We start from the raw sequence: 23,443 nt of genomic DNA on the forward strand, positions 1-23,443 counted from the left end.
TAATCTACAATGGAAATTGATATAAAGTGTTGTTATTTAAATGTGCTTTCAAATAAATGATTTTTTTTTCCTTATCCCTCTTTTAGGATGTGAAATACCCTGAGTATTTGGACATTCGGCCATATATGTCTCAGCCTAATGGAGAACCAATTATTTATGTTCTGTATGCAGTACTAGTGCATACTGGTTTTAGTTGCCATGCTGGCCACTACTTTTGTTATATAAAGGTACGATGTTGAATTTCTTTTAAAATCAGTAACTTCAGAGCATTGACCTAGAAAATGGTGCTTTACAATATTACAATAATTGCAGCATTTATTAAGCACTTAATATATTCTAAACACTGGACTAGATAAAAATAGATGTACTTTACAGATGTACTTTCTTTTGACAGCTGTTAGTTTTTCAGTATTTTCCCGTGAAAGTTTGAATTCTTGTAGAAAATATAACCATTTTGTTGGTTTTCTTTTTTAGGCTAGTAATGGGCAGTGGTACCAGATGAATGATTCCATTGTGTCTACTAGTGACATCAGAGCAGTGCTTAATCAGCAGGCTTATGTTCTCTTTTATATCAGGTACTACCGTACTCATCGTTTTTCATATTTCTGTTGTTTTACAATTCCTTCCATCTCTTCGTTCCTAAGCAAAGTTCCGTCAAACAGATATTTGTAGTTTCTGGCTGTCAATTTTGGACTATCAGTTGCTAGCAAGTATCAGATCAGGAAGGAGTTGGAGGACGGGGAAAGAGAGAGGCACCAGGGTAAGAAGTGAAGGGTCAGAACAAGTTAACATTGTGGATGCAGGCAGGAAGGAAGTTTCTCCTTTGAATTGTACACATACACACACCTGAATAGGAAGAAGGGTAGGGTCAGAATGGTCACCATATTTATTTGCATATTTGCCTGACTTTGTTGGATTGCAAAAAAAATAAATAAATTGGGGCAATTATGCAAGTAAATGTGGTATTTGTCAATTCACATGAAAGTACATATCCAGTGGCACAAATACTCATAGATAACTGATTAGAGCTGTCATAAGTTTCAAGTATTTGGACCCGTGGGAAAAAATTGTGGTTGGGTTTGTGAAATTTGACTGGAACCAGGTAAGGTTGAATTGGACCTTGCCAGGCAAATGAATAAGTGACATTTAGGGACCTTTCTCTAGGTAATTATAATAACTACTCTGGTCCTCTGTCAATTTGAGAATGTTCCCCTACCTGTAATTTATTATTATTGTCTGTCTCCTCCTGTAGACTGTAAGCTTCTTGTGGGCAGGAATCACATATATCAACTCTATTGTATTGTCCTTTCCTAAGTGCTTAGTACAGTGCTCTGCACACAGGAAGCTCTCAATAAATACCCCAGTTTGATAGTTTGATCTTCATTTTCAATTCTTATTTTAGTTGAAGTTTTTCTGTTGAACAATAGTAATAATAATATTTAAGTGTTTACTATCCGTCAAACACTGTACTAAGCCCTGGAGAAGGTATGAGATAATTGGGTCCTACATGGGACCCACAGTCTAAGTACAAGGAGAACAGTTATTGAACCCCCATTTTGCAGATGAGCCAACTGAGGCCCAGAGCAGTCAAGTGACATGCCCGAGATCACACAGTAGGCAAGTGGAAGAGCTGGGTTTAGAACCCAGGTTCTCTAACTCCCAGACCCCTGCTCTTTCCACTGAGCCACATTACTTGTACATCGTTGCTGCAAAACGGCTAAATTATTCTTCTCGTCGTGGATCCCAACCTTAGAGAAGTTATTGATTTACAAGAGATGTGCCTCGTAACAGTGAACTAAATATTACTGTATTGTCCTTTTAGGTCATACGATGTGAAAAATGGAGGTGAGCATACCCATTCCATTCATACTCCCGGGCAATCTTCTCCCCGACCAGTCATCAATCAGCGAGTAGTTAATAGTAAGCAGGCTGGATCAGGCTTTATTGGACCACAACTTCCTCCTCATATGATAAAGGTAAAATTTTCATTATTCAGAAAATGCCGCAGAGTGGTGCTATACACAAACACACACACACATATACACACACAACACACACAGAGCCACCTGTCCTGGGGCGCTGGAGTGGGTCAGACAGCAGAGCCATGCCCCGGGACTGGTAGTGGGTAGGAAGTGCAGCGTGCGGGCATGGAGACACCGGCTGAACCCCGTGGAGGAGACTCCCAAGTGGTGGTGGCTCAGGCCCTGGTCGGGTGCTGCAGAGAAGAAGGGACAGGGAAGGAGAAGGGTGGCGTCAGTTGGTCGAAGCCTCCTCTGTGCGCCGCGGGGCCTCCTTGAACCACGGGGGCAGCAAAGTGGCTTGATTCTCCCTTCTCACACTGCAGAGCTCAACTCAGACTCTTGGGGTTTGGAGGTGGGGAGGGGAAGAAGCAGTAAGGAAAAACCACCACGTCCGTCCTGGGACGCCCCATGGCAGCCAAGGCTCTAACGCACAGGCCTCCGGGTTAGAGACCGTGCGGGGCTCACCTCTTTACCCTGGAGCCCTACCCTGAGGAAAGCAAGGCTAACAAGTGGACTGACAGGCATTTCTTCCTAACATCTTTCAAGCTTGTGAATGAGTAGATTTAAACTGTGAAAGTTGATCGTCTCCCTCTTTGAAACTGTATACCCCTCAATTCATTATGGTAGCCAAAATGGCTGAAAATGCTCTGAGACTCTGGAAAAACATCACTCTTCCATTGGGTGCTTAGGGTGTGTCTTTTCTAGCATTTTAAGAATGCAGTGCAAACTTGTCCATTGAAAGATTGGAAATCTTGTGCCCTTAGTGTAGACAGCAAGGTAGGTAGCTTTAAATTACATTATGAAATCTGACCCAGTAACATCTGCATGGAGCAAAACCTAACATTTGGTTGAATGATTCAGAATCCACATACTTTCTAACATCCCTGATACTCATTTTCAATCCAACAAAAGGAGGATTTACAATTAGTGGCTTTTGTCATCAATTCCCAGGAGTGGCTGAATCATCATCAGTGATATTTATTGAACACTTACTGTGTACAGAGTACTGTACTAAGCACTTGGGCGAGTACAAAAAAAGGAGCTGGTCGGCGTTTCCTGCCCACAGTGAGCTTTCAGTTTAGAAGGGGGATGGTTCTGGAGCCTTTGAGGAGTAGCCTGCAAGCAGCAGGGGGGATGAAGAGGTGCATGTGCTCTTCTAGTCCTCCCCTTTTGGTCTCTCCTCCTCCCTGGTTTTTAATGCTGGGAATTTCCTAAGTTTTTCAAACCAGTCTAGGTGAATAGTAGACTCTTTGGGGTTGAGGTTTCTACCCCAAGATTCTATGTGACAGGCTGCTGCCTGGGTGGCTGATTCCTTTCTTTTCTTACTTGCTAAGGATTTGCAATTTAGATTTTTTCCTCTGGCTGCCGAGCCCATGTGAGAACTGAAGAAGCTTTGGGGCTTTTGTTGTTTTTTAATACAGTAATCTGGAAGGGAAATAGCTTTTTTTAATTCTCTAAGTACGAGTTTTCTTCCCTGGGATATGATCATTCGGCTCCTACTATGTTAATCAGCAGTAGACAAGCACTCTTTAATAAGGTTGCAAACAGCTTCCTCTTTAGCCTGACTTTTCCCTAAATGAGGAGCCTTCTCTCCCCCTCAGAATATCGTAGAATTGGCAAATTAGTAAGGGTTCAGGGTTGGGATAGGTGAAAAAGCTCAAATACAGTCTTGTCAGTCAACAGATGGGCTGAAATCAGAGTTCTCTAGCTGGGCTCAAAGATAAAACTAGAACATGGCTCCAAAAACTTTAGCTTCATCTGTACGAGGAAATTTCTAATAACCTTAGTTTGGTGTCGAATGTTAGGTTGGTCCAGTGCAGATTCAGTTCTTTAAAAAAAAAATGCCTGAATCTTCCACTGTAAATATGCTTTCATCCATAGGCCTGATTTGTTCAGACTCAGCCAGTAGCTTCCTGGTAGAAGTCCCAACTAATCTAAAGTAAGAAATAGTTTAAGGCTGCTTTTTAATCTCCCATCTCAGGAAAACATATCTAATTTATGTCACCATTTATATTGCAGAGGTTTAGGTGATTTTGTTTTTTTCTTGATACGTTTTACTCATCTTTTAAAATGATATTTATTATGCATTTTCCTTGTGCCAAACATGATGCTTAAGTGCTGGGGTAGATCAAGAATTCAGATATTAATAATTGTAGTATTAAGTACTTACTGGGCATCAGGTACTGCATCTCCAGAGGAGATAGAAAATAATCAGATTGGTCACCATCCTTTTTTCACAAGGGGCTCACAGCCTGAGTGGGAAGGAGAATCTCCATTTTACAGATGAGGAAACTGAGGCACGGAGAAGTTAACCAGCCCAAGGTTACACGGCAGGCGAGTGGTGGAGAATAAACACATTTCATGTCCCCCACAGGGCTCACAATCTATGAGGTTTGCTGGCTCCCAGTCCCATGCTCTTGTCCTTAGGCCAGGCTGCTGAACTAGCCCCAGAGTTAGCGACTAGTCACTTTTAACAGTGTTACACAATTGGATTATAGAGCTTGAGCGTATGTGCAGTTTTAAAAATGATTAGAAATTAGTTGCCAGATTGCAAAGAAGAGTGCTGACTTCAAGAAGCAAGTATAAGGAATCTGTTCTTTCATTCTTTCCCATCCCTCCCAGTGCTTTTGAATCTCTGCAAAGGGAGAGGGGTCATCAGAGGAGTGGGAGAGTTCCTTTCTGATAGAGGCAGTGGAAGATAACTCAGGGATCTCAGGGGAGAAGGGGTAAGACATGATCTGCGGGTTAAGAAACGGTCCTTCTTCCTGTTTCCTTTAGGATAGTCAGGAGTTTGTTGGGGGCCCAGGAGGGATGTGGGTGACAAAAGAAGTGTAACCGCTTCTTGATCCTTCTCCCACCTTCAGTCTGGTTGTCAGACAAAATACTTGATTCTCAGAAGTAAATCAATCAATCAATCAGTGGTATTTATTGAATGCGTCCTATGTGCAAGGACACTGTACTGAGCGCTTGGACAGCACACCACTATAACAGACACGTTCCCTGCCCACAAGAAGCTTACAGTCTAGAGGGGCTTACAGTGAATGTATATGTATGTCTGCTACAGGGGTGGAATGTTTAAGATTCTGATTGGTGAAAAATGGAAACAAACACAAATTGTGACTTGATTCCAGGTGCATTATTAGAAGTCTCATCTTTTTGTTTATGATTCATTTTTAACAGCAGAATTCTAATCACTTGAATGGAAATGGACCATTGAAAGAAAATCCAAGTAGCTCCGTGGCAAGTGCTAGCAATTCAAACTTAAATAGGGCAAGTCCCGCTCCCACTTCGACTATTCAAAACTGGACAGTTAACAGACCGTCAATTATCCCTGAACCTCCCAAAAAGCCGAAAATTACCATCAGTATTCATAATAATAAATTGCCTGTTCGTCAAGGCCAGGCGCCAGCCAACCTCCATAACAGCTCTTTGGAGACTCTTAACAAGCCTCTTCCGTCATCTACCGTTACTAACTCTTCTGCAATACAATCTACCTCAAATGCATCGACGATGTCAGTTGCTACTAAAGTTTCTAAGCAGATTGTGCCCGGCGAGTCTTGTTCCAAGCCAGTAATGAATGGTGACTCCAAAATGAACTCCAATCTTCTGGTCCCTTATGGTGCAGAATCTTCAGAAGAATCAGATGAAGAGTCGAAGGGGTTAGGTAAGGAGAATGGGCTCTCAAAACCTTTCAATGGACTTCTGACAGGAAATGGAGTTGGTACCCTACAAAACTCCTCTTCCTGTCAAGATGCTGAAGATGAGTCTTCTCAGCATGAACTGCCAGAAACTGTTACTGTAAATGGTGCTAATAGTATAGCTTGTGACCTTAAAGAAAACGGACTGGTGTTTGATGATTCCACTTGCCAAGTCAAGCCTGCTATACACACGGAAAACCCCTTTTCTAAAACAAATGGACTACACGAAAAGGTAAGTGTTTTTGTACAGAGCACATTTAGAATGCTTTCTAGAGTAAAAAAAAAAATGAACTCAACAATTGCCTGAAAATGGGCGTGAGTGCCCACTTCATGATGGAGTCCCCATAGCTGCCTGAGCGGGACTTCCACAGTTGCTCATTCCAGGACTCTGACCAGGCCCGAGAGTTTCCAACTGGGACTGAAAAGACCCAAAATTGAGGCCTTTTTCCCGGCTAACTCTCTGAAGCTGTCCTCTCTCGGTCCACATCCCTACCTAAGGTCCCTGCTCCCTTTTCACCCCTGCCCTCAAAGTGAAAAGTTGGCACCTCTGTAGATGGGTAGAAATGCAATGTTTTACATAAGTGTGTGTTTTCTATTGTAGATGGTCACTGCTCCTTTACCACTTCTCCCTGAAGACAGAAATGTAGAGTCTCTCAGATTCAATAGCAAATTGAAAAGCCCGACTGATGACATAAGGTAAAATCAGAATAATCAAATGAAATTCCAGGTCGGGATTATAAGGGAAATCAAACGCTAAACCTCTGGAGTTTAATGATATTGGCTTGTTAGAAGTTTTTTGGTGCTTTCCTGAATATCACTGTATTCATATCATGGATTTCTCTGCAAGACTAGACTCTGTCTTAGGAAAACATGAGAAATGACTCTCTTAGGAAATGAGCCCAATTCTGTCCCCTTCTGGAGTAGGAAAATGGACTGTCCTAATCCTCAGAAGAATGCGAGAGGAGCAAAATCTCTTTCCCTCTCTCTCTCCAAACTGGCCCAGAATTGAGACGTGTGTCAGAAGCTGCTCTGCAGGGCTTTGCAGTTTTAAACACAAACAGCCATCAGACAGAGAATGTGTGAGGTTGGTTCTAACAGAAAATATGGCAGAGGATAGAAGAAAGTGGTTATCCTCAGGCACCCCCAGCAGGAGGGGAGCTGCAAGGAGAAAATACAGCTCATTGACCATATATAACCGAAAGAGTTCCAGGTGTTTTTTTTTCATGAGCAGTCTACAAAACTTGACTGCATCTCTTCTTTCCCTGTATACTCTGATATCTCTTTAGCTGCATTTCATGAGTAACATCACTTAAGTGGTATCTGGAATTTGATTGGCCATTGGTTACCATAGGTACCGTGTTGAGGGGAAAGAGTGTGTGGTGGGGGATGAGGGCAAAGCTGCCATCTCAGCCTTTTTTTTTTTCTTGTGAAGGACTTAGTATTGTATTATACACTGGGGAAGATACAAGATAATCAGGTTCCATATGGGACTCACAGCCTAAGTAGGAGGGAAAACAGATAGTGAATCCCTATTTTGAAGATGGGGGAACTGACGCACAGAGAAGTTAAGTGATTTGCCCAAGGTAACAGCAGGCAATTGGCGGGGCTGAATTTAGAACCCAGGTCCTCCCAGGCCTGTGCTCTCTCCCTTAGGCCGTGCTTTTAGCCAAGTCTTACAGAGATAGATCTTCTTGAGGGATGGTAATGTCCTGTGCAGGTCTCCCCAACTCTGGCTTCAGTGGGTGCACCTCCTAGCCTTCCTCACCCGCTCCCTGTCAAGCCTAGGCCTGGGCTCTCATTCTCCACTGCACCTAGGGGCAAAAGAGAGCCCTGCCTTCACCAACAGGAGGGTTGGCCTCTCCAGGCCGGCCCTCACTGATGGGGAAACCAAGGTTAGGCTTTCTTTGCCTCCTGTATTCATTCATTCAGTCGTATTTATTGAGCGCTTACTGTGTGCAAAACACTGTACTATGCGCATGGGAAAGTACAGTACAGCAATAAAGAAACAGTCCCTGTCTAGAGGAGGGGAGACAGACATTTATGCTCCCCTCTCTCCCTAATTCTTTTTCTGTTCCCCACCCCTTTTGCCTGTACTGCTGGCTCTCCACATCAGGTGACTCCCGTTATCATCATCCATTGTATTTATTGAGCATCTGTTGTCTGCAGAACACTGTACTAGGCACTTGAACTAGAAAAGTAAGCTGATCCAAGCTGGAAAAAGGATTTTTTCTGGTTGTTGGGCTGTACCCTGGGGAGATTTTGATTCTAGGAATATTTTCCCCCTTGTTCCCTACAAGTTCCATCCCTTATGCTGGGTACATGCAGAATTTTGCTGTACCTTTCTGTATTGTAGCTGATTTATAAATAAGTTTTCACACCTTAAGAGAAGCCCAAGTAATTTACCAAGCAACTTCCATTCTCAGTCAGTAGTAAATAGTTATTTTTGTGGGTTTTTTCCCTGCTCTCTCTCTCCTCTGCCACAGAAGGGAAGAAAGAGCTTGTCTGATTTGCCAGTGATTCCTTTCTGTATCAGTTCTAGTAGGTAGAAGAGGAAGTTTGCCTATCAGCTTATTTTTGTCCCTAAGTTGAAACAGAACCACGAAGACTGCTGCTTTATGCTGAGCAGGTTCTGTGGTCCCTTGAGCTTTTAAAAAAGGCCAAAGACTGCGTGAATAAGAATTCTGCTATTAGGAAATAATGCAAATCCTGCTGTGCAATATGTATTGCTTTATGCATATGTTGGGTCCTTTTGTTACCGTGGTCCTGCCTCTCAGTGTTTAATCACCATTTCCTACCTGTAATACAATGGCAACTCAAGGGGCACTTCCTGAAATAAGTGTGTTGCATTTTTAATGTGCCAGGCAATTTGCTTATTTTTGGGCAGTGCCCAGGTTGAGAATCGAGTCATATTCTTAGAATTTATTTTGATTTTAGCAGAGTAGACCTTAGCTGCTCTCTCAAGTTCCACTTCTTTGACGTATTAAGATATTTTTCAATCCTGAATTGGGAGGTTTTTGGAAGTGCCTCCCTCCAGTGTCTCCCTCGTGTGTATTTTTCTGCATTCTATAAACAGCTGACAACACTTCCCAGGGTTTCAAAATCACATTCTTGGCCTTATTTTAGGTCACATAGTTGAGGCCACGATTATTGAATGACTTCCAGGTGAAATAAGCAAGGTGTAAAGCCAGGGCATTAGTGTCCTTCCAAAATATATAAATAACAGTTACTTCATTGTATGTAAAGTAGCAGTCCAATCTCCCCCATCACGTCACCACCGCAGGCCTTGTTCAGTAGTTGGAGTCCTGGCTGAACCAGGCTGTTTGGAAGTAATATTTTTGATACAGGTGATACTTTTTACAAATCATGACTTTGGGCATTTACTTTGAATCTCCCCTGTTCGTCTTCCCCTTTTTGGTTAAATTTTGTAAACTCTTTTTGGGGGTGAAAAAGACCTGACCAATCGATATACCTGAAAATACTGTTTGAAAAAAGACAGCCGGTTCATTTTCTGTTTCCCCCGTATAAGTCAGTCAGACAGTCAAACAGGCTTACAGTGAGCAAAATACGGAATGCCAGGGAGACTTCGGGGATATTGTTCAGATACAATCCCAACCCACAAGGGGTTCAGTGTCTAAAGTGAAGAAGGAGTTGTAAAGGGGAACAAAATAGACATTGGGGGAAGGAGAGGAGATAAAGAAAACAGGACAAATGAAAAACAGCAACAGTGAAATGACCGTTACTGGTTGCTGATTGGAGTTTAGGTTCCCCATTGGCCCAGAGGATGGGGCCAAACTGCCATCAGGTCTCCAACATTCCACATTTGGTTCATGAGCTTTTCTCCCACAGGAGTGGACAGAAGGGGGGGGGCGGGGGGAGGAGAGGCAGCCCCCCCCCAATCAGCTGTGGAGGCTCTGGTCCACATGGATCTCGGCTTCTGAAAGTCTTTGTACTCTTCTTATTGGCCCAAATGAGGGAAGGCTCCCTTTTGGAGACGTTTGTTTTGGTAATCTAGGCTTGTGTGAAATTTACCGTTAGTGTGAACTTTTCTTGGGCAATTGTGAATATGCCTTTCATCTTAAGAGGAATTGGTGTCCCCGAGTAAATACTAAAGGAAAATTGAATGAAATTAGACTATCTGTGGCCAGATGTTTTTTTTCCTCAACTACTTCTGAGCACTTAGCAAAACATCTTTTATTAAATTGAAAGAGTTGTTCTCTTTCTCCTAGTAGTTATAATTTGTTTCTTCTGTAGCCCTAAGGGGAGGCAGAGTGATATGGAAAGTGTAAATAGGAAATAGAGGGTGCATGGAAACGGAGTCAGACCTAGCCCACCCCAAAATGCAAGTGTGTGTCGGGGGAGGGGCTGGGAGGGGAGCAGGGATGGGATGGAGAGTAGTTGCAGGCCCTCGTAAAAAAAAAAAAAAAAAAAAAATTCCTGGTGAGTGAGAGAGAGAAATGTTTAAAGGCCCTGAATGTAATTCCTCCACTGGATTCCAATTAAAAATTCAACCATTATTAAATATATGCCTAAAGTGCTTCTGAATAATTTTTCCCTGGTGGTACCAGCAGATGTTTTATAAGGGATTACAAAAGCACTGCATAATTGTGGGCATTTCTTATGGAAATTGAACCAATTTTAATCTTAACTTTTTTTCGTGTGTGTGTGCACAGTGCAACTGGAACTGAAAAAACTCCTGAAGATGGTCATTCCACAGATGTCGTGACGAGTAGCAACAATATTCTTGCTCACGAGCAGTTAGAGAAAGTTTCTGGAAGCCTTGGGAACAAAATAAAGAAGGCTTTCCAACCCTCAGATCCTGATGCCATTGGAAACAAAGAAGAAATCCCTGACAGTATTACAGCAGAAACGGAAGCCCCACATCCTGACGTTGGTGGACACTGCAGCACTAACAAAAGAAGCAGCAGCAGCGAGGAAGAGCCCTTTCCAAATGTGTGCGATTCTGGGAATCACACAAACGAGAGCATAGGATTACCCCAAGAAGCGACAGGCTCTGCAAAAGAGAACTCTCTGAATGCTGCACCACTCGTAGTGACTGTGGCCAATTTAGGCCAAACCCCCTTAGTAGATTCAGACCAATGTGACACTAATGAACTTTTAGTACTCAGTAGCACAGAAAAGTGCAAAGAGATGAAAGACGTTTCTAAAAATAAGGATACCTCTACTAATGAACTCCCAGTTGCCCAATTAGAAAAAGTTAGCGAGAATCATTTTTCGAAAGGCACTGAACCAGGCAGTAGCGGTAGTAGATGTGAAGAAAATAAGGTTAGGCAAAAAGTTAAGGGTCACTCTCCAGCTAAAGAAAAAACTAGTACCCCCCAAAAAGTTGACAAAGGACATTATCGTAACAGGAGAGGCCATTCTTCCAGTGGAGAGCGAGCAAGACAAAGCAGGAGCAAAATGGAGAACCATTATTCCAAAAAGAGGCATTCTTATAGCAGAGAGGGAGCCAAGCAAGATCGCTATAAATCAGAACACTGCAATGGAAACAAATACAGACCCTTTTATAATGAAAGAAGCAGCCCTAATAATAGACGATCTTTAGGAAAATACTATCACTACCGATCCAGAAGCAGAGGGAAAAGTGAACAGGAAAGGAGTAGATATTACCATTCAAAAAGAGAGCAGTCTTGGAGCAAAGAGAAATATTATCCAGATACAATGAGGAGATGGGACAAATGTCGTTATTATAACGATTATTATCCATCGTATGCAGCAAGAGATAGTAGGGACTGGAGGGCATTTCACAGTGACCGTGACTATGATAAAACAAGTCAATACAATAGATCACATAAGGATTATTATAAAGGCAGGTGGAGTCGTGATCCAGGAATTAAAGAGAAGGAAAAACACCATTTTAGCAGTCCCAGAATAAATCCATACTATTGTTCTAGTCTTCACCTCCATGAGAAATATTCCCCTGAGAAAAATGCCCTTGTAGCTGAAGAAAATAGTTTTAATCTTCCAAGTCAGTGTCATAAGCATGAGAACGCTAAAGAGAGAAAACGGAAATTGGGTAGCGTAGAGAGTAGTGAGAGTGAACTAGAAAAGAAACCCCGAAAAAACTTGCAGAATGAGCCACTGGAAGAACAAAAAGTGAAGAAGCACAAAAAGTCAAAGAAGAAAAAGAAATCCAAAGATAAACATAGAGATAAGGATTATAAGTGAGTGTGTGTGTCTGTGTGTCCGGGGTGGGGTGGGGGTTTCCTTATCAGGGTTTAAATTATATCTAAATAGCATTTTAGTATTTGCCTTAATTGGGATTTATTTTCATGTTTAACAGCAATTGAAACGACCTATCATTCCTGTCCGTTTGAGTTCACTGTCCAGATGGTTTGTGGAGATATTTTGGGGGTCCCTACTGTGGAAACCCAAAATAAAAAAAAATACTTAAGCTTTCTGAAATTCAGAGATCATAGATGGTAATGATATTTTTAAGAAAACACTGAAATTTTTGCTTTGAAAGTTTCTCTTTTCCCCTCCTGTGTGCCCCAATATGAAATCTCTGGAGTACGTTGGTTCTGAATACACTCAGCTGAACTGAGTGCAGCAAAGGAACTAAGTGAAGGCAAGTTCACAGTCTTATGAATTAAGTCCTGAAGTCCAGGCCAGTGTATTCGCTACCTTTTTAATCAGGTATGAACATATTAAGTGAGCATTATTCCCTAGGTCGTCTTCTCTCAATCTCATATAAAGAACAATATGATTGTAATCTGAGGAAAGAAACATGGTACAGTAAAGGACTAGTTCACCCTTGCTTTCTGGAAAAAGTGATTCATGTTTTTTCATTCCATTGGTCTATTTGTCCTAGTCATGATCTGGTAGGTAAAGGGAAGAGAGAAGAAATAAGGTAATTCGTCTGTTGCTGAATGGCCCAGGCAGAGTGGGGAAATTTTACTCCCAAGCCCATCCTCTTTGACCAGAATAGCTGCTGAGGGAAATAAAAGGGTGGAAGGGAGGGAGTTTTACATTTCTGTATATGAACTGTAATCAGTGAGAGCAGCTTTGAACTCAGAACTTAAGTCCTGGAGAAATTCAGGTGTTTTGTTTTTATTATTATTCTAGTGAGTGAACTAGAATGTATGAAGCAGAATGAACATCCATGACAAGACCGCTTTTCCTAATAAACTCTGGGTTCTTTTGTGTGTGTGTGTGAGTGTGTGTGTGTGTTTGCACGGGGTTTTCATCTAATTTGTATTTCCTTCAGGTTTAATATGTTTGGGAGCTGCTCTGACTCTGAGGTAAACAAATATAAAAAGAAGAAGAAGAAAAAAAAGAAACATGCAAAGAAATCGGAGGACTGTACTGAGCATTCAGATCTTCATAGGGTGGAGATTTCCAAACTTGAGACTGATAGCAACAGTAAGAACCAGGAAAAAAAGGAAAGTTTTTCACTCAAAGATGGCATGCCATCTGAGAACTGCCAGAAACACAATAGCAAAAGACCTTTGGAGGAAGATGGTGGTCTCCTCCAGAAAGCAAAACACTTAGGAATGGAAGGCCAGGAAGATGGCTGTCACCCCACTGAGTTTGACCAGGGTAAGAGAAGTAATTAAGAATGTAGAATTGTTTTACAAGAAAATGACATAAATTATCTAAAGCCATTTAATCGATGCATGTGTTAAGTGTCTGTGTGCGACTTCATATTACAGATCTTGAAAAATGCAATTAGGACAGCTATTTTTTAAGAGGGCTATTGCTTTCTCCCCTTCCCCCTATAATTCATGAGCTCTCTTCTCTAATGCACCCTAATGCTACAGCAGTAGGCACTATGTAAATAATTAATGGAATGGAATAAAAAGTTCTTAGGGAGATAACCTCCCTTAAGTTGGAATGCAGCTGAAGATGAGACTTGTCCTGCTATTAATGCCTGTTAGTATTTAGATCTAAGTACTTAGATCTGTTACAGAAGCTTCTGTGTCCCATTGAATGGTGAGGGGACCCCAGAGATATTGGCCAAGGGATCATCTGCTCTTCTGGTTGCTCTGGGCCTGTGGGTCAGTGAAATGTGTGTACTTTGTTTTTCCCCAATGCTCAAGATATCGTCGTACTTTTGGCCCTTTGGACTGTGGTTCATTTTGTAGCTCCCACTGTTGGGCTGGAACCAGGAATTCTGGCCTTTGACATTTAACATTAAACTATGAGCTCTTATTCCACCTGCACCCACCCCCAGGGCTTGTTGTCTCAGCAATAGCAGTGGAGCAGCAGGACCGTCTCACCCGTTTGCTGCACCAAATTGTTGAAAACCCTTCAGGACGGAATCTTTTGGAGATTCCAGTGCGGCCAGTCTCCCACTTGTACGTTTCATCATAGGTCACTTATCCTTCTACTCCACCGTGGGCTCTCCCACTTGAGGATTTAAGGATTCAATGAACTGGGGCAGTACTGTGCCAAAAATCAAGAAAGGACTAAAACACGACAGGAAATTAAAATGCCTCTTCTCCCTTGGAGTCTTAGGAATCAACACGAAGTCTTAGGAATCAACGTTATTTCTACCTGAAAAAAGAGAGATGAGCTGGACTATCTTCCTGTCTCTTTCATAATTAGTGGCGTGTACAGCCCATTTTTCAGTGGACAGGAAATTCAGTTGACTCCTATCTTGTCTACAATACAGCTTCCTCATATTCTGCACTCAGAGAAGGAGGCTTATTGATTACTCTCCCATCAGGATTTTAAGAATTCTACATCAGTATAAGAAACTTCATCTTTAATTTTAAAAAAACCCTCTCTCATAAAGCCTCTATTCCATTGGCTGACAATTCTACAGATGCAGCTGAAAACAGATGGCCAGCACATCCAATTTATCTGCTTTTATCCTGGACAGTTGGTTTTCTGATGGTCTATCCCCTCACCAGTCTGGATGCAGCACCAGGTGCCCTTAAGTGTGACATTTTTAGTTTCGTACTTGGCCTCTGCCTCGGCCCTTGCAGCCGGGTCCCATGGCTCAGAAGCAGTGTCCACGTTCACAGAACTTTGGGAGGGAAACACAGGGGCTCTCAAGAAAGGGATAGCTGCCAGGAATCCCTTCTACCCAGTGGCACACTCTGTATAGTTTCTCTGATTTCTGCAAAACATACATATTTACCTCCAGGTTGGTAAAAGGGGAATCTTTGAGGGCCAGTAATTGCCACCCTAATTTTGCATCATATGTGATAGAATAAATCTTAAAGGGGCAAGGTTAGTATGCACCCTATGCCTTTTGAACGTTTTAACAGTTCTAGCAGACTGGCCCTGTGGGAGCTGACAGAGGAAATTCAATTAGGTATACTATTGTCACTGGTGAGGATTTAAACCCTCAGGATTTCTCTTGCCAGAGCACCTATCCCAAGCAGCTGGTAAGAACCGTTAGAAAGGTTCTTAGCAGACATCTTTCATTCCATTTGTTTAAATAAATTTTTAAAAAAACCTTACTTTCCCAGTAACCAGTTTTTGTTATTTTGTTAAAAAAAAATTGTAAATGACGGTAAATTAGTTTTAAAATCTTTAGGCATGTTTAATCAAATACTGCAGATAATCAACATTAAACTCATATTTGGTTTGTTGGCACTGCACTTGTAGGACAGGAGATTAAGACCTCGCAAAAACAAATTTCCAAAATGTCCATTCCCCCTCCCCTCTCCCCGTGCTTTTTCTAGATGATTTTCATCCCGAAAAGAAACAATTATCTAGTTACTGGATAAGCCATCTTATATTTGCCTTGACTGCTTTTAGATTTTGAAGTAAAGAGAGCCGCTCTGAGAATTTCACTTGTTCGCGTAGATGAGGAGTGACATCAGGCACCACCCAGATCAGTTTTAACTTTACAAAAAATAACACCACGGGACTTAGTTTGTGTTAGTAGTTTTGTTGCTGTGCACATTAAGTCATTAACAGCGTGCTGTATTCTGCTATTGCTGTGATCTTGGGAGAGGTTATAGGTACAGGCCAAAAACTGGAGTCAAAGGATTTGAACAATCTGCTTTTTTCAGCTGGATCTAACTCCAGACTGCAGATCTTATGTAGAACAGAAAAAAGCTAAAAGTCAGAAAACTAGTTCATCGCATTCCACCTGGTCAGAGTTCCTCTATTGGCCTTTGACTTTGATGGGGAAGTCGTCCCTCCTAAATCATGCACCAAGAAAGAAGTCAGCCGACAGACCCAAGCAACAGAGCTGCTGGGAGCCCGTGAACTCTTACAAAAGAAGGGTGGTGTAGGTTACCTCCACGTACCAAATTCCTGCAGCCTTCCGCAAACTCCTGGGGCCGACGTAGAGGTTTCCGGAGGCACTCGATGGCAGCAGCGCTTCAGTTGAGTGCTGAAACCTTAATGAGGAGTTAGACATCAATGTTTGAAACCGCTCAGCTCTAAGAGAGACTATATTTCAACTTTTTCTGAGCCAAACTAGTTAAGTTGAACAAGGTTCACCCCTTAGCTCTGTTGGCTTCTTTGGATTTAGAGCCCAGCAGAGTTTTCCAAAACGAATTTACTTTAAAGGTTGCTGAGGCACCGACCCCTCTGTTGGATGCACTTGTGGAGCTGAATTTGGGGTGGTACCTTGCCTGCCCAGGCTAGTGTTAACAAATTTGCAGACCTGCCAGCTTGCCTTGTCCATCAAAGAGTTGTGGGATGAGGAAGTATCCATTTTTACCGGTCTAGCCCCTTAAGAGTTGATCAAAACCTTTTGAGTTGTGACTTAAAAATGAGTTCGCCAGAAACGGTGAAAATTGCTTCTTAGGATCCATTTGATGCACGGACACGGGCCAGTTACTATTCGCAATTGAAGTTTAAGAGGAAAGGCTTTTACCTTAACTAGGGGAAGTAAACCATACAAGCCCAAGAAGCAGGGTGGAGGGAGGGAAATAAATCAAAATTAGCCATTGATTTGGGGGCATTTTCTCTTTTAGTCAGACATCTGAAGTTGCCGGGGCCGGCTCTCTCGGCCCTGAGTGTCAGCGGCGCGGCTGTGTCCGGGCGCGGGGCTGGATGGAGGATCAGGCTCTTTCTGTAATGGAAGCCAGAGTGCTGTAGCAGCCCCCACCCTTCCCCTTTGCGGCGAAGATCCGATCAGGATCGTTCCACGTTGCCGCATTTTCGATAGGGTGGAGTGGTGCTGGCCGGATGGATCTTCAAGGAGCAGGATTTCCAATTCACCGACGGTATTTTTCCCTCCGACGTCCCCAGTGCATGTCTCAAGGGGGTCGGGTAGATTCCATCTGTCTGCTGCCCGAAACCATTATGTAGCTAGCCTGGTCACACTTCAGGAGAGGGTGAAGTCATCTGTCCAAAAAGAGAAGCTCCCTCCGTGTCCTTTGGGATCCTTCTGGATGCAAACTACATGAATAAGTGATTAGCATTAAGAAAACGAGAAAGAGCTGCCCCGCTGCGCCAACTCGGCTCTTTGTTTCTGAAACTTCCTGTCTTTGGAATGACTAATATCTACAGTGTATCTTGTCTTTCAGATTCAGAGTGTTCAACTGAAGCCATCCCCAACACAGCATAAATTACACTTACAAATATAGAAAATGTCTAAACATTCAAATCCATAAGTGGTGCTTCTTCAGTAAATACTGTACAGGATTTTACCATGGGAGAACTTTTTTTAATTTTTACCTTGAGACTTTTTCAATTACCCTTCATCCAAATGGATGAAAACTTTCTACAACTGTTGACCGTTGTAAAATACCATGTGTGTGTGTGTGTGTGTGTGTGTGTGTATATACAGATATATATATATATATATCACATTGAAAATAATGCCCTGGAATAGAACATCTCAAATGCTGCTTAATTACAGACTCAGGTTGATTACTTGTATTTCATGTAATGTTACTCCAAGTTAGACATCTGGTGCAAGACCAACCAGGAAACCATGGAATTATAAAAAAAAGAAAAGAAAAAAAACTGACAGTGTATATTTAATTTAAAGACTATTTAAAGATTCACAAGCTCTTACCTAGAATTTTTGAGAGCTGTCTGTGTTTTGTGATGTCTGATACTAGAAACTAATTTGCTTCACATTTTAGTTGTATTCAAGATTTGAAGATGTATTTTATAGACAAGTTCTGTTTCTGAACTCTGTGAAACACACCAATCAATTTACCAGTTATGATGAGCATTTACATTATGAATGTATAACCCAACCTTTATTTGTAAATCCTACAGTATGTTTTTTATGACATAACACTTTTTTATACAGTGTCACTTGTCTTGGCTGTACGGTATTGGAGTCTCAGTTGTCAGTTTTGTCCCTCTACAGTTTCTAGTTACAGACAAATTCATACTGTGATTTTATTTTTTAATATGGAAATGCTATCAAACTGTGATACACTTATAATTCACTGGTCCTGCATCAGGAGATGGAGTGGGGAAACTGTATTTAATACAGTTTATATCTGAATACTCTGTATGGTTTATACAGTCTGTGTTGTTCAGAGATGTCTAAAGTATGATCTTTGTTTTTTTAAAGATTAAAAAAGCACTTGCCCCACTGTAAATTATACAGCATGTAAAATTTATATAGAATATAAAATACAGCAAAAAAAAAACGACAACAAACGAGCAACCTTGGTCGTTATATTTTCTTCTTAGTTTCATGGAAGTGATAGTCACCAACTAAAGATGGAACAGGATACCTACATTTAACTGGAGAAGGTGATCGGCAGAGCACCCCAACCTCCTTGATGGTTGTTGCTGGGATGGGCGTGGAGAGGACTCATTACCCCAGGACCTCCCCCCCACAAGGTGCTTGGAAGAGTGGTGTTTTCCCTAATTCAAAGGAAGATTACATTCCTACTTAAGGCATTTAATACCTTTTCATTTGCAAAACTTCACACTCTGGTTTAACCATACTTTTAGCTTTTATTATAGTAAATGAACACAGTATTTGCAATAGGATTTTTACAGGTGTACAAACATATTATTAACTGTAGATGTTTTACAACAAAATAGTCTGAATACCTACAGAATGTTTCTTCATGCAAGACATGGGTGTACAATGAGTAACAAACACTCCAGAAATATATAGCTGTACATTACCTATTTACATATACACTTTATATTTAGCTGTAAATACAAATATTTTCCAAGAAAATATAAGAAAATGGTAAATCACAAGTCATAACTAGCTTCTGGTCTACAACAGACCTTACTTCTCAGCAAGCATATCTATTTAGATACATGAATTTATAACTTTAAATATGCTTTGCTTTATATGAAGCATTAAATGCTGCTCCATCTATAAATACTTCTTCTGTTTTGACCCAGTTTTTAACCACACACATCGAACTGCTCTAAATTTTGCTAAATGATACCATAGAAGATCTTACTTGACTGGAAAGCCAGGATATTGAGCATCTGAATTGGAGAAATGCCTTCTAGATGATACTCAGGGCTTGAGTGCAGTGATAACTGAGGCCAACAGTGGGGAGAGATGATGGGGAACAGCACACTTTCTCCTTACTAGAGAAAATATCCATTGAAGCTGACCATCGACCTCCTCATTCCCCATCAGACTAAAAGCCTTCAACTCTGAAGAGTATGCAGTCTTCGACTAGAAGTAGAATGATTGTATACGATGCAAGTGGGGTTTTTGGGTTTTTTTGGGCCCGAGGGAGGGGAGAAGAGGGAGAAGATTTTTCACAACACCAATCAGGAGGAATTAAAACACATGAATCAATCTATTCAGGCAAGACAAAGTCATGGCATTTTGGGGGGGGGGGGTGACTTTTCCTAATGGAGGCTCTAAAATAGTCCCTCAAGAGAAGAACTCAAAGTGCTAGGAGGGAGCTTATTTCCAACTCCCTTGTACACCGTACCTGATATGGCCCCCATTTCAATCAGTCACTTTCTCCCTGCAGGCCACCAAGGGGCTTGCCCTTTGGGCCTGATTGGTAACTGATGGAAAGGTTGGCCTAATTTCCATCCCTTAATACTGCTTTGAAGTCTGCAAATCAACCATTTCACACCTCAAAAAAACTGCTCTGTCACGCAGCTGGGGACATTGCCTTAAGGCCACCCAAATCTTACTGCCCTCCGCCAAAGGTGAAAAGAGCAAAAAGGAAAAAAAAAACTTTGATTTTTTAAATACAGAGAAATAAACCGCTTCCTCCTTTTACTACATCATTTTGGTCACAGAAGCTGCACTTGTCCCACATAAACATCTGGTTAAATCAAGTTCTTTCACCACATGAATATGGCAAATGAATAAATACGCATATCTAGTAAGGCATTTCCTTCATGCTTCCCTTCCCAAAGTATCAGTTTAAAGAGAAGGTTTCAGTGCAGTCCGACCAAGGTATCGTGTTCAAATGAACAGTTTGTGACCCCGCTCACTTGATGGAAGGGAATAAAGAGAAAACATGGAAGATTGAGCGCTTCCAGTTCTCGGGAGTGTGCACCATTAAACTGACTGCAACCGGGAACCCATTTGGAACTGGGAATATTCATTCTCAGCCTGAGTTGCTTAGTGTTACTGCTATAAACCCTAACCAGCGATGACTTGATCTGGCAGGTCCCAAAAGCCTTACAGCATGCAAAAGGTGTACGGGAATTAATCAGATACTGGCTAAGCTGGGCACGACTGTCTCAAAATTCAGAATTTTAAATCTGGGGTCTTAGTACAGTTGATAAGGCCTGGGAACACATTTCACATTTAACTTGACTTTAAACAGATGGATAAGGGAGGAAGAGTTGTGACTTGAGACACCTTTTGCAAAGCATCTAAAATAGGGCTTAGTAGATGAACTGCATCATTCCCTATTCACACCACCAAATGAAGGCTCCATTCTTTCCACAGAGCCACTGAGATTCTCATCGTTATCAAAACACAGAGCTCAAACATTATTTCTCACACGTAAGGTTGAACTTCAAAGTAGGAAAGAATAGAATTGAGATTTTTTTTTTTCCCCCACTGATTCTCTCTCTACAGCAGGTACTAAATAAAACATCTGTGGCCACTCCCTTTGGCAGTGCCTTTGCACTCAGGGCAAGTTTAGGGGGAGAAGGTCCCTGGTTTCCGACTTCCCTTCATGTAAGAAAGAACACTTTCAGCAGTGTTAGCTTCATAAATGAAATCTACAGTGTGAACAGACAGGAAAATAAATACATCTGGCATAGAAAAGCACCATTAATCATCATGCCCATTCCTCAGGAGCCACTGTGCCAATGTCCTCTAACTGCACTTTACAGGACTTAGGGGTGGTGGTTCTTCTGTTGGCTTGGAAATACACCTTCAGAAAAATATCTGCACCCCTACTCTAAACTCATGAAGTTAACTGCCCCTTAAAACGTTTAGTTCTGGTGAGAGCTGAAAATTCACAATTCTCAATGCCATGGACCTCAAGAACTTTTACCAAGGCTGGTGAGTGAGTTTGGGATTTAAATTGTATATGAAAATCAGCAGAGCAGGTCAGTTCGGTGGGGTAATATTTTGAAATGAAATAGTTCTCCCACACTTTTTTTAGCTATAAAATAGAATCACGAAACTCTTTAACAATAAAATGTGGTGAATTGGAGAGCTATGATTTGTTCACTTTTCTGCCTCTAGGACACACATGGCCAACTTGTTCAAAATACGTAGAATATAAGTAAGACGTACTGTCCAAGAAATTAGACAGTGTACATACGTGGAGGAGTGAGTGGGACCCTCAACAGTCAGATCCATATAGGACACATTTGTGTTGGGAGATTTAAGCTCAACTCCTTATTCTCCCAAATCTACATCTGAGAATCAGTGGTAGAGGCTCAACCCCCACATTGTATATTCTTTGGCTAAGTGGTTTTCTCTATAGTATTTAACAGGAGAAACAAAACAAAATAAAAAAAAAAAAAAACCATGAAGAGGCCTAAGGCAAGTTCTCTTAATGATCAAGAGAGTTGCCCTCTCTGATCACTAAAGAAGTTAAGCTAATGATTGCTAGTCCGGGCATGCCGGTTTTCCTTATCTATTCTAATAACTAGCCCTTATGGAAACTGACAAACATTTCAATACAGGACAGTGGGAAGGCTGTTCCGCATAAGATGGCAGATAGAAGAAGAATAATGCTGCTTTTTCTTTACTGCTTGGCAACTCAGTCTGAATGCGAGCAGCAAACTCGGTCCACCGGAACGCCCCACCCTCCCTCAGCTTCGGCCATCACTGAAATGCAACCCCTCATTTCCTAAATCCTTGGAAGCTGGGTATTTTCACAGCACACTATATTGTTGTGCCCAGGAGCTACTGATTTAGCTGCCGTTCCAAAAATACTATTGTTAGAAAGTAAAAGTCTGTCTCAATTTCAGAGTACAAAAAGCCATACAAAAGTATTTCCATAATATCTGAAGAAAAGAGTTCTAAATAAAACAGTGTGGTAGATTTCCATTTTTTATGAAATGATGGGTTTGGCCCCCTGCTGCTAACGATTATGGGTTTTACAGCTGGTAATGACAACAATTTTTACATTCAGAAAAAATATGAATTATACTGTACACCGGTTTTGAAGGCTTAATATGAAGCACTTTTGTTAAGTAAAAATCACTAAAAGAAGGTTTTTCTGACATCTCCTGTGTTGGGCAATATGCTCAACAAACAGGAAGGGATATTTCCTATTGGCTGTTAGCCTGATCAGTTGCTGTTTTTTTTTTTAATCTCTCATAGATGGATTGAAAAATCCAAAATACACATAAGGCTTCCATGTCTTCAGTTTAGTAAATTAAAATAATTCCAGTGCAGCTACCCCTCAGGAAGCTTGCTCCAATGCTGTAAGCAAAATATCACTCTCCCAAGCAGGGTCTCTCAGGAAGGTTTTTCGGTGAAGAGTTTGGTTTGTCCATTCTCCAATGAAATAGCGAATCATGTTCTCCAATTGCTTTTTGCCCATGGCGGTTTGGTTTTTATCTCTACCTGGTCAAATGTCATGGGACTAGTGCAGAACCTGATCCAGCCGGGAAGAGCTATTTCTTATTGGCAATTCGTCTTTTCCTCGTTGCTAACATATCGTAAAAAGGATCTCTGCTGATACTCGCTCTGGTGATGGAGGAGGAGAAAAAAAATCAATCAGGGAACAAGAGAGCGCTTAACACTTTTCTTTCACCAATTAACATAACAGTAGGGCCAAAAGAGAAGATCGACTTTCAATTCTTTGAAATTCTAAAACTACCCACCTTTCCTCCTAAACCCACTCCTAACCTTTCCAGCTCACTCAATGGCATAATCATACTAATTGTATTAAGCGCTCACTATGTGCCAAGCACTGTTCTAAACACTGGGGGAGATACAAGATAATCAGGTTGTCCCACGTGGAGCTCACAGTCTTCACCCCCATTTTACAGATGAGATAACTGAGGCGCAGAGAAGTGAAGTGACTTGCCCTAAGTCACACAGCTGACAAGCGGTAGAACCCACGAACCTCTGACTCCCAAGCCCGGGCTCTTTCCACTAAGCCACGCTGCATCCTTGCTGTCCCAAAAGCCTTTATCTCAGTGTAATCCTCAACTCCTCCCTGTCCTTGCGGTGCCACAGTCAATCTATTGCTGAATCCTGCTGATTCTTCATACACAGCTCCCGGTCCTGCCCTTTCCTTTCCGGCCAAACAGCTATCACACTGATACAAATTCTGGTCACACCAGAGCTAGACCACTGTACCATCCTCCTTGCTGCTTTCCTTTCCTCTAGCTTCTCCCCTTGCATCCTTCAGCACACTTCTCCACAGGCTTCCTGTGGCCCTTCACATCAAGAAAAAACTCCACACA

At 41.8% G+C, this 23,443-nt stretch overlaps 2 protein-coding genes across 9 annotated transcripts in view; one reads left to right on the forward strand and one right to left on the reverse strand.

Moving 5' to 3' along the window:
* The window catches only part of USP42 (ubiquitin specific peptidase 42), a 64,560-nt gene extending 46,286 nt beyond the window's left edge, over window positions 1–18,274 (forward strand). For 5 of the 7 annotated variants that reach the window (XM_029057419.2, XM_029057424.2, XM_029057426.2 and 2 more), the window contains 8 exons: window positions 87–227; window positions 475–575; window positions 1,823–1,976; window positions 5,202–5,951; window positions 6,321–6,415; window positions 10,390–11,901; window positions 12,945–13,276; window positions 17,176–18,274. In XM_029057419.2, coding sequence (XP_028913252.1) covers window positions 87–227; window positions 475–575; window positions 1,823–1,976; window positions 5,202–5,951; window positions 6,321–6,415; window positions 10,390–11,901; window positions 12,945–13,276; window positions 17,176–17,216 — 3,126 coding nt within the window. In that variant the 3' untranslated portion in view covers window positions 17,217–18,274. Of the gene's footprint in view, window positions 1–86; window positions 228–474; window positions 576–1,822; window positions 1,977–5,201; window positions 5,952–6,320; window positions 6,416–10,389; window positions 11,902–12,020; window positions 12,374–12,944; window positions 13,277–17,175 lie in introns of those variants that run through there. The other 2 variants (XR_003756764.1, XM_029057422.2) reach the window with 2 other exon arrangements.
* A 280-nt stretch (window positions 18,275–18,554) lies between these two features.
* CYTH3 (cytohesin 3) overlaps window positions 18,555–23,443 on the reverse strand; it is a 115,133-nt gene continuing 110,244 nt past the window's right edge. For both annotated transcript variants that reach the window (XM_029057428.1, XM_007669292.3), the window contains exon 13: window positions 18,555–22,718. In XM_029057428.1, the coding sequence (XP_028913261.1) occupies window positions 22,646–22,718 (73 nt within the window). In that variant the 3' untranslated portion in view covers window positions 18,555–22,645. The remainder of the gene's footprint in view (window positions 22,719–23,443) is intronic.

Source organism: Ornithorhynchus anatinus, chromosome 2 (assembly GCF_004115215.2).
Source record: "Ornithorhynchus anatinus isolate Pmale09 chromosome 2, mOrnAna1.pri.v4, whole genome shotgun sequence".
In the NCBI taxonomy this organism is placed as follows: Eukaryota; Metazoa; Chordata; class Mammalia; order Monotremata; family Ornithorhynchidae; genus Ornithorhynchus; species Ornithorhynchus anatinus.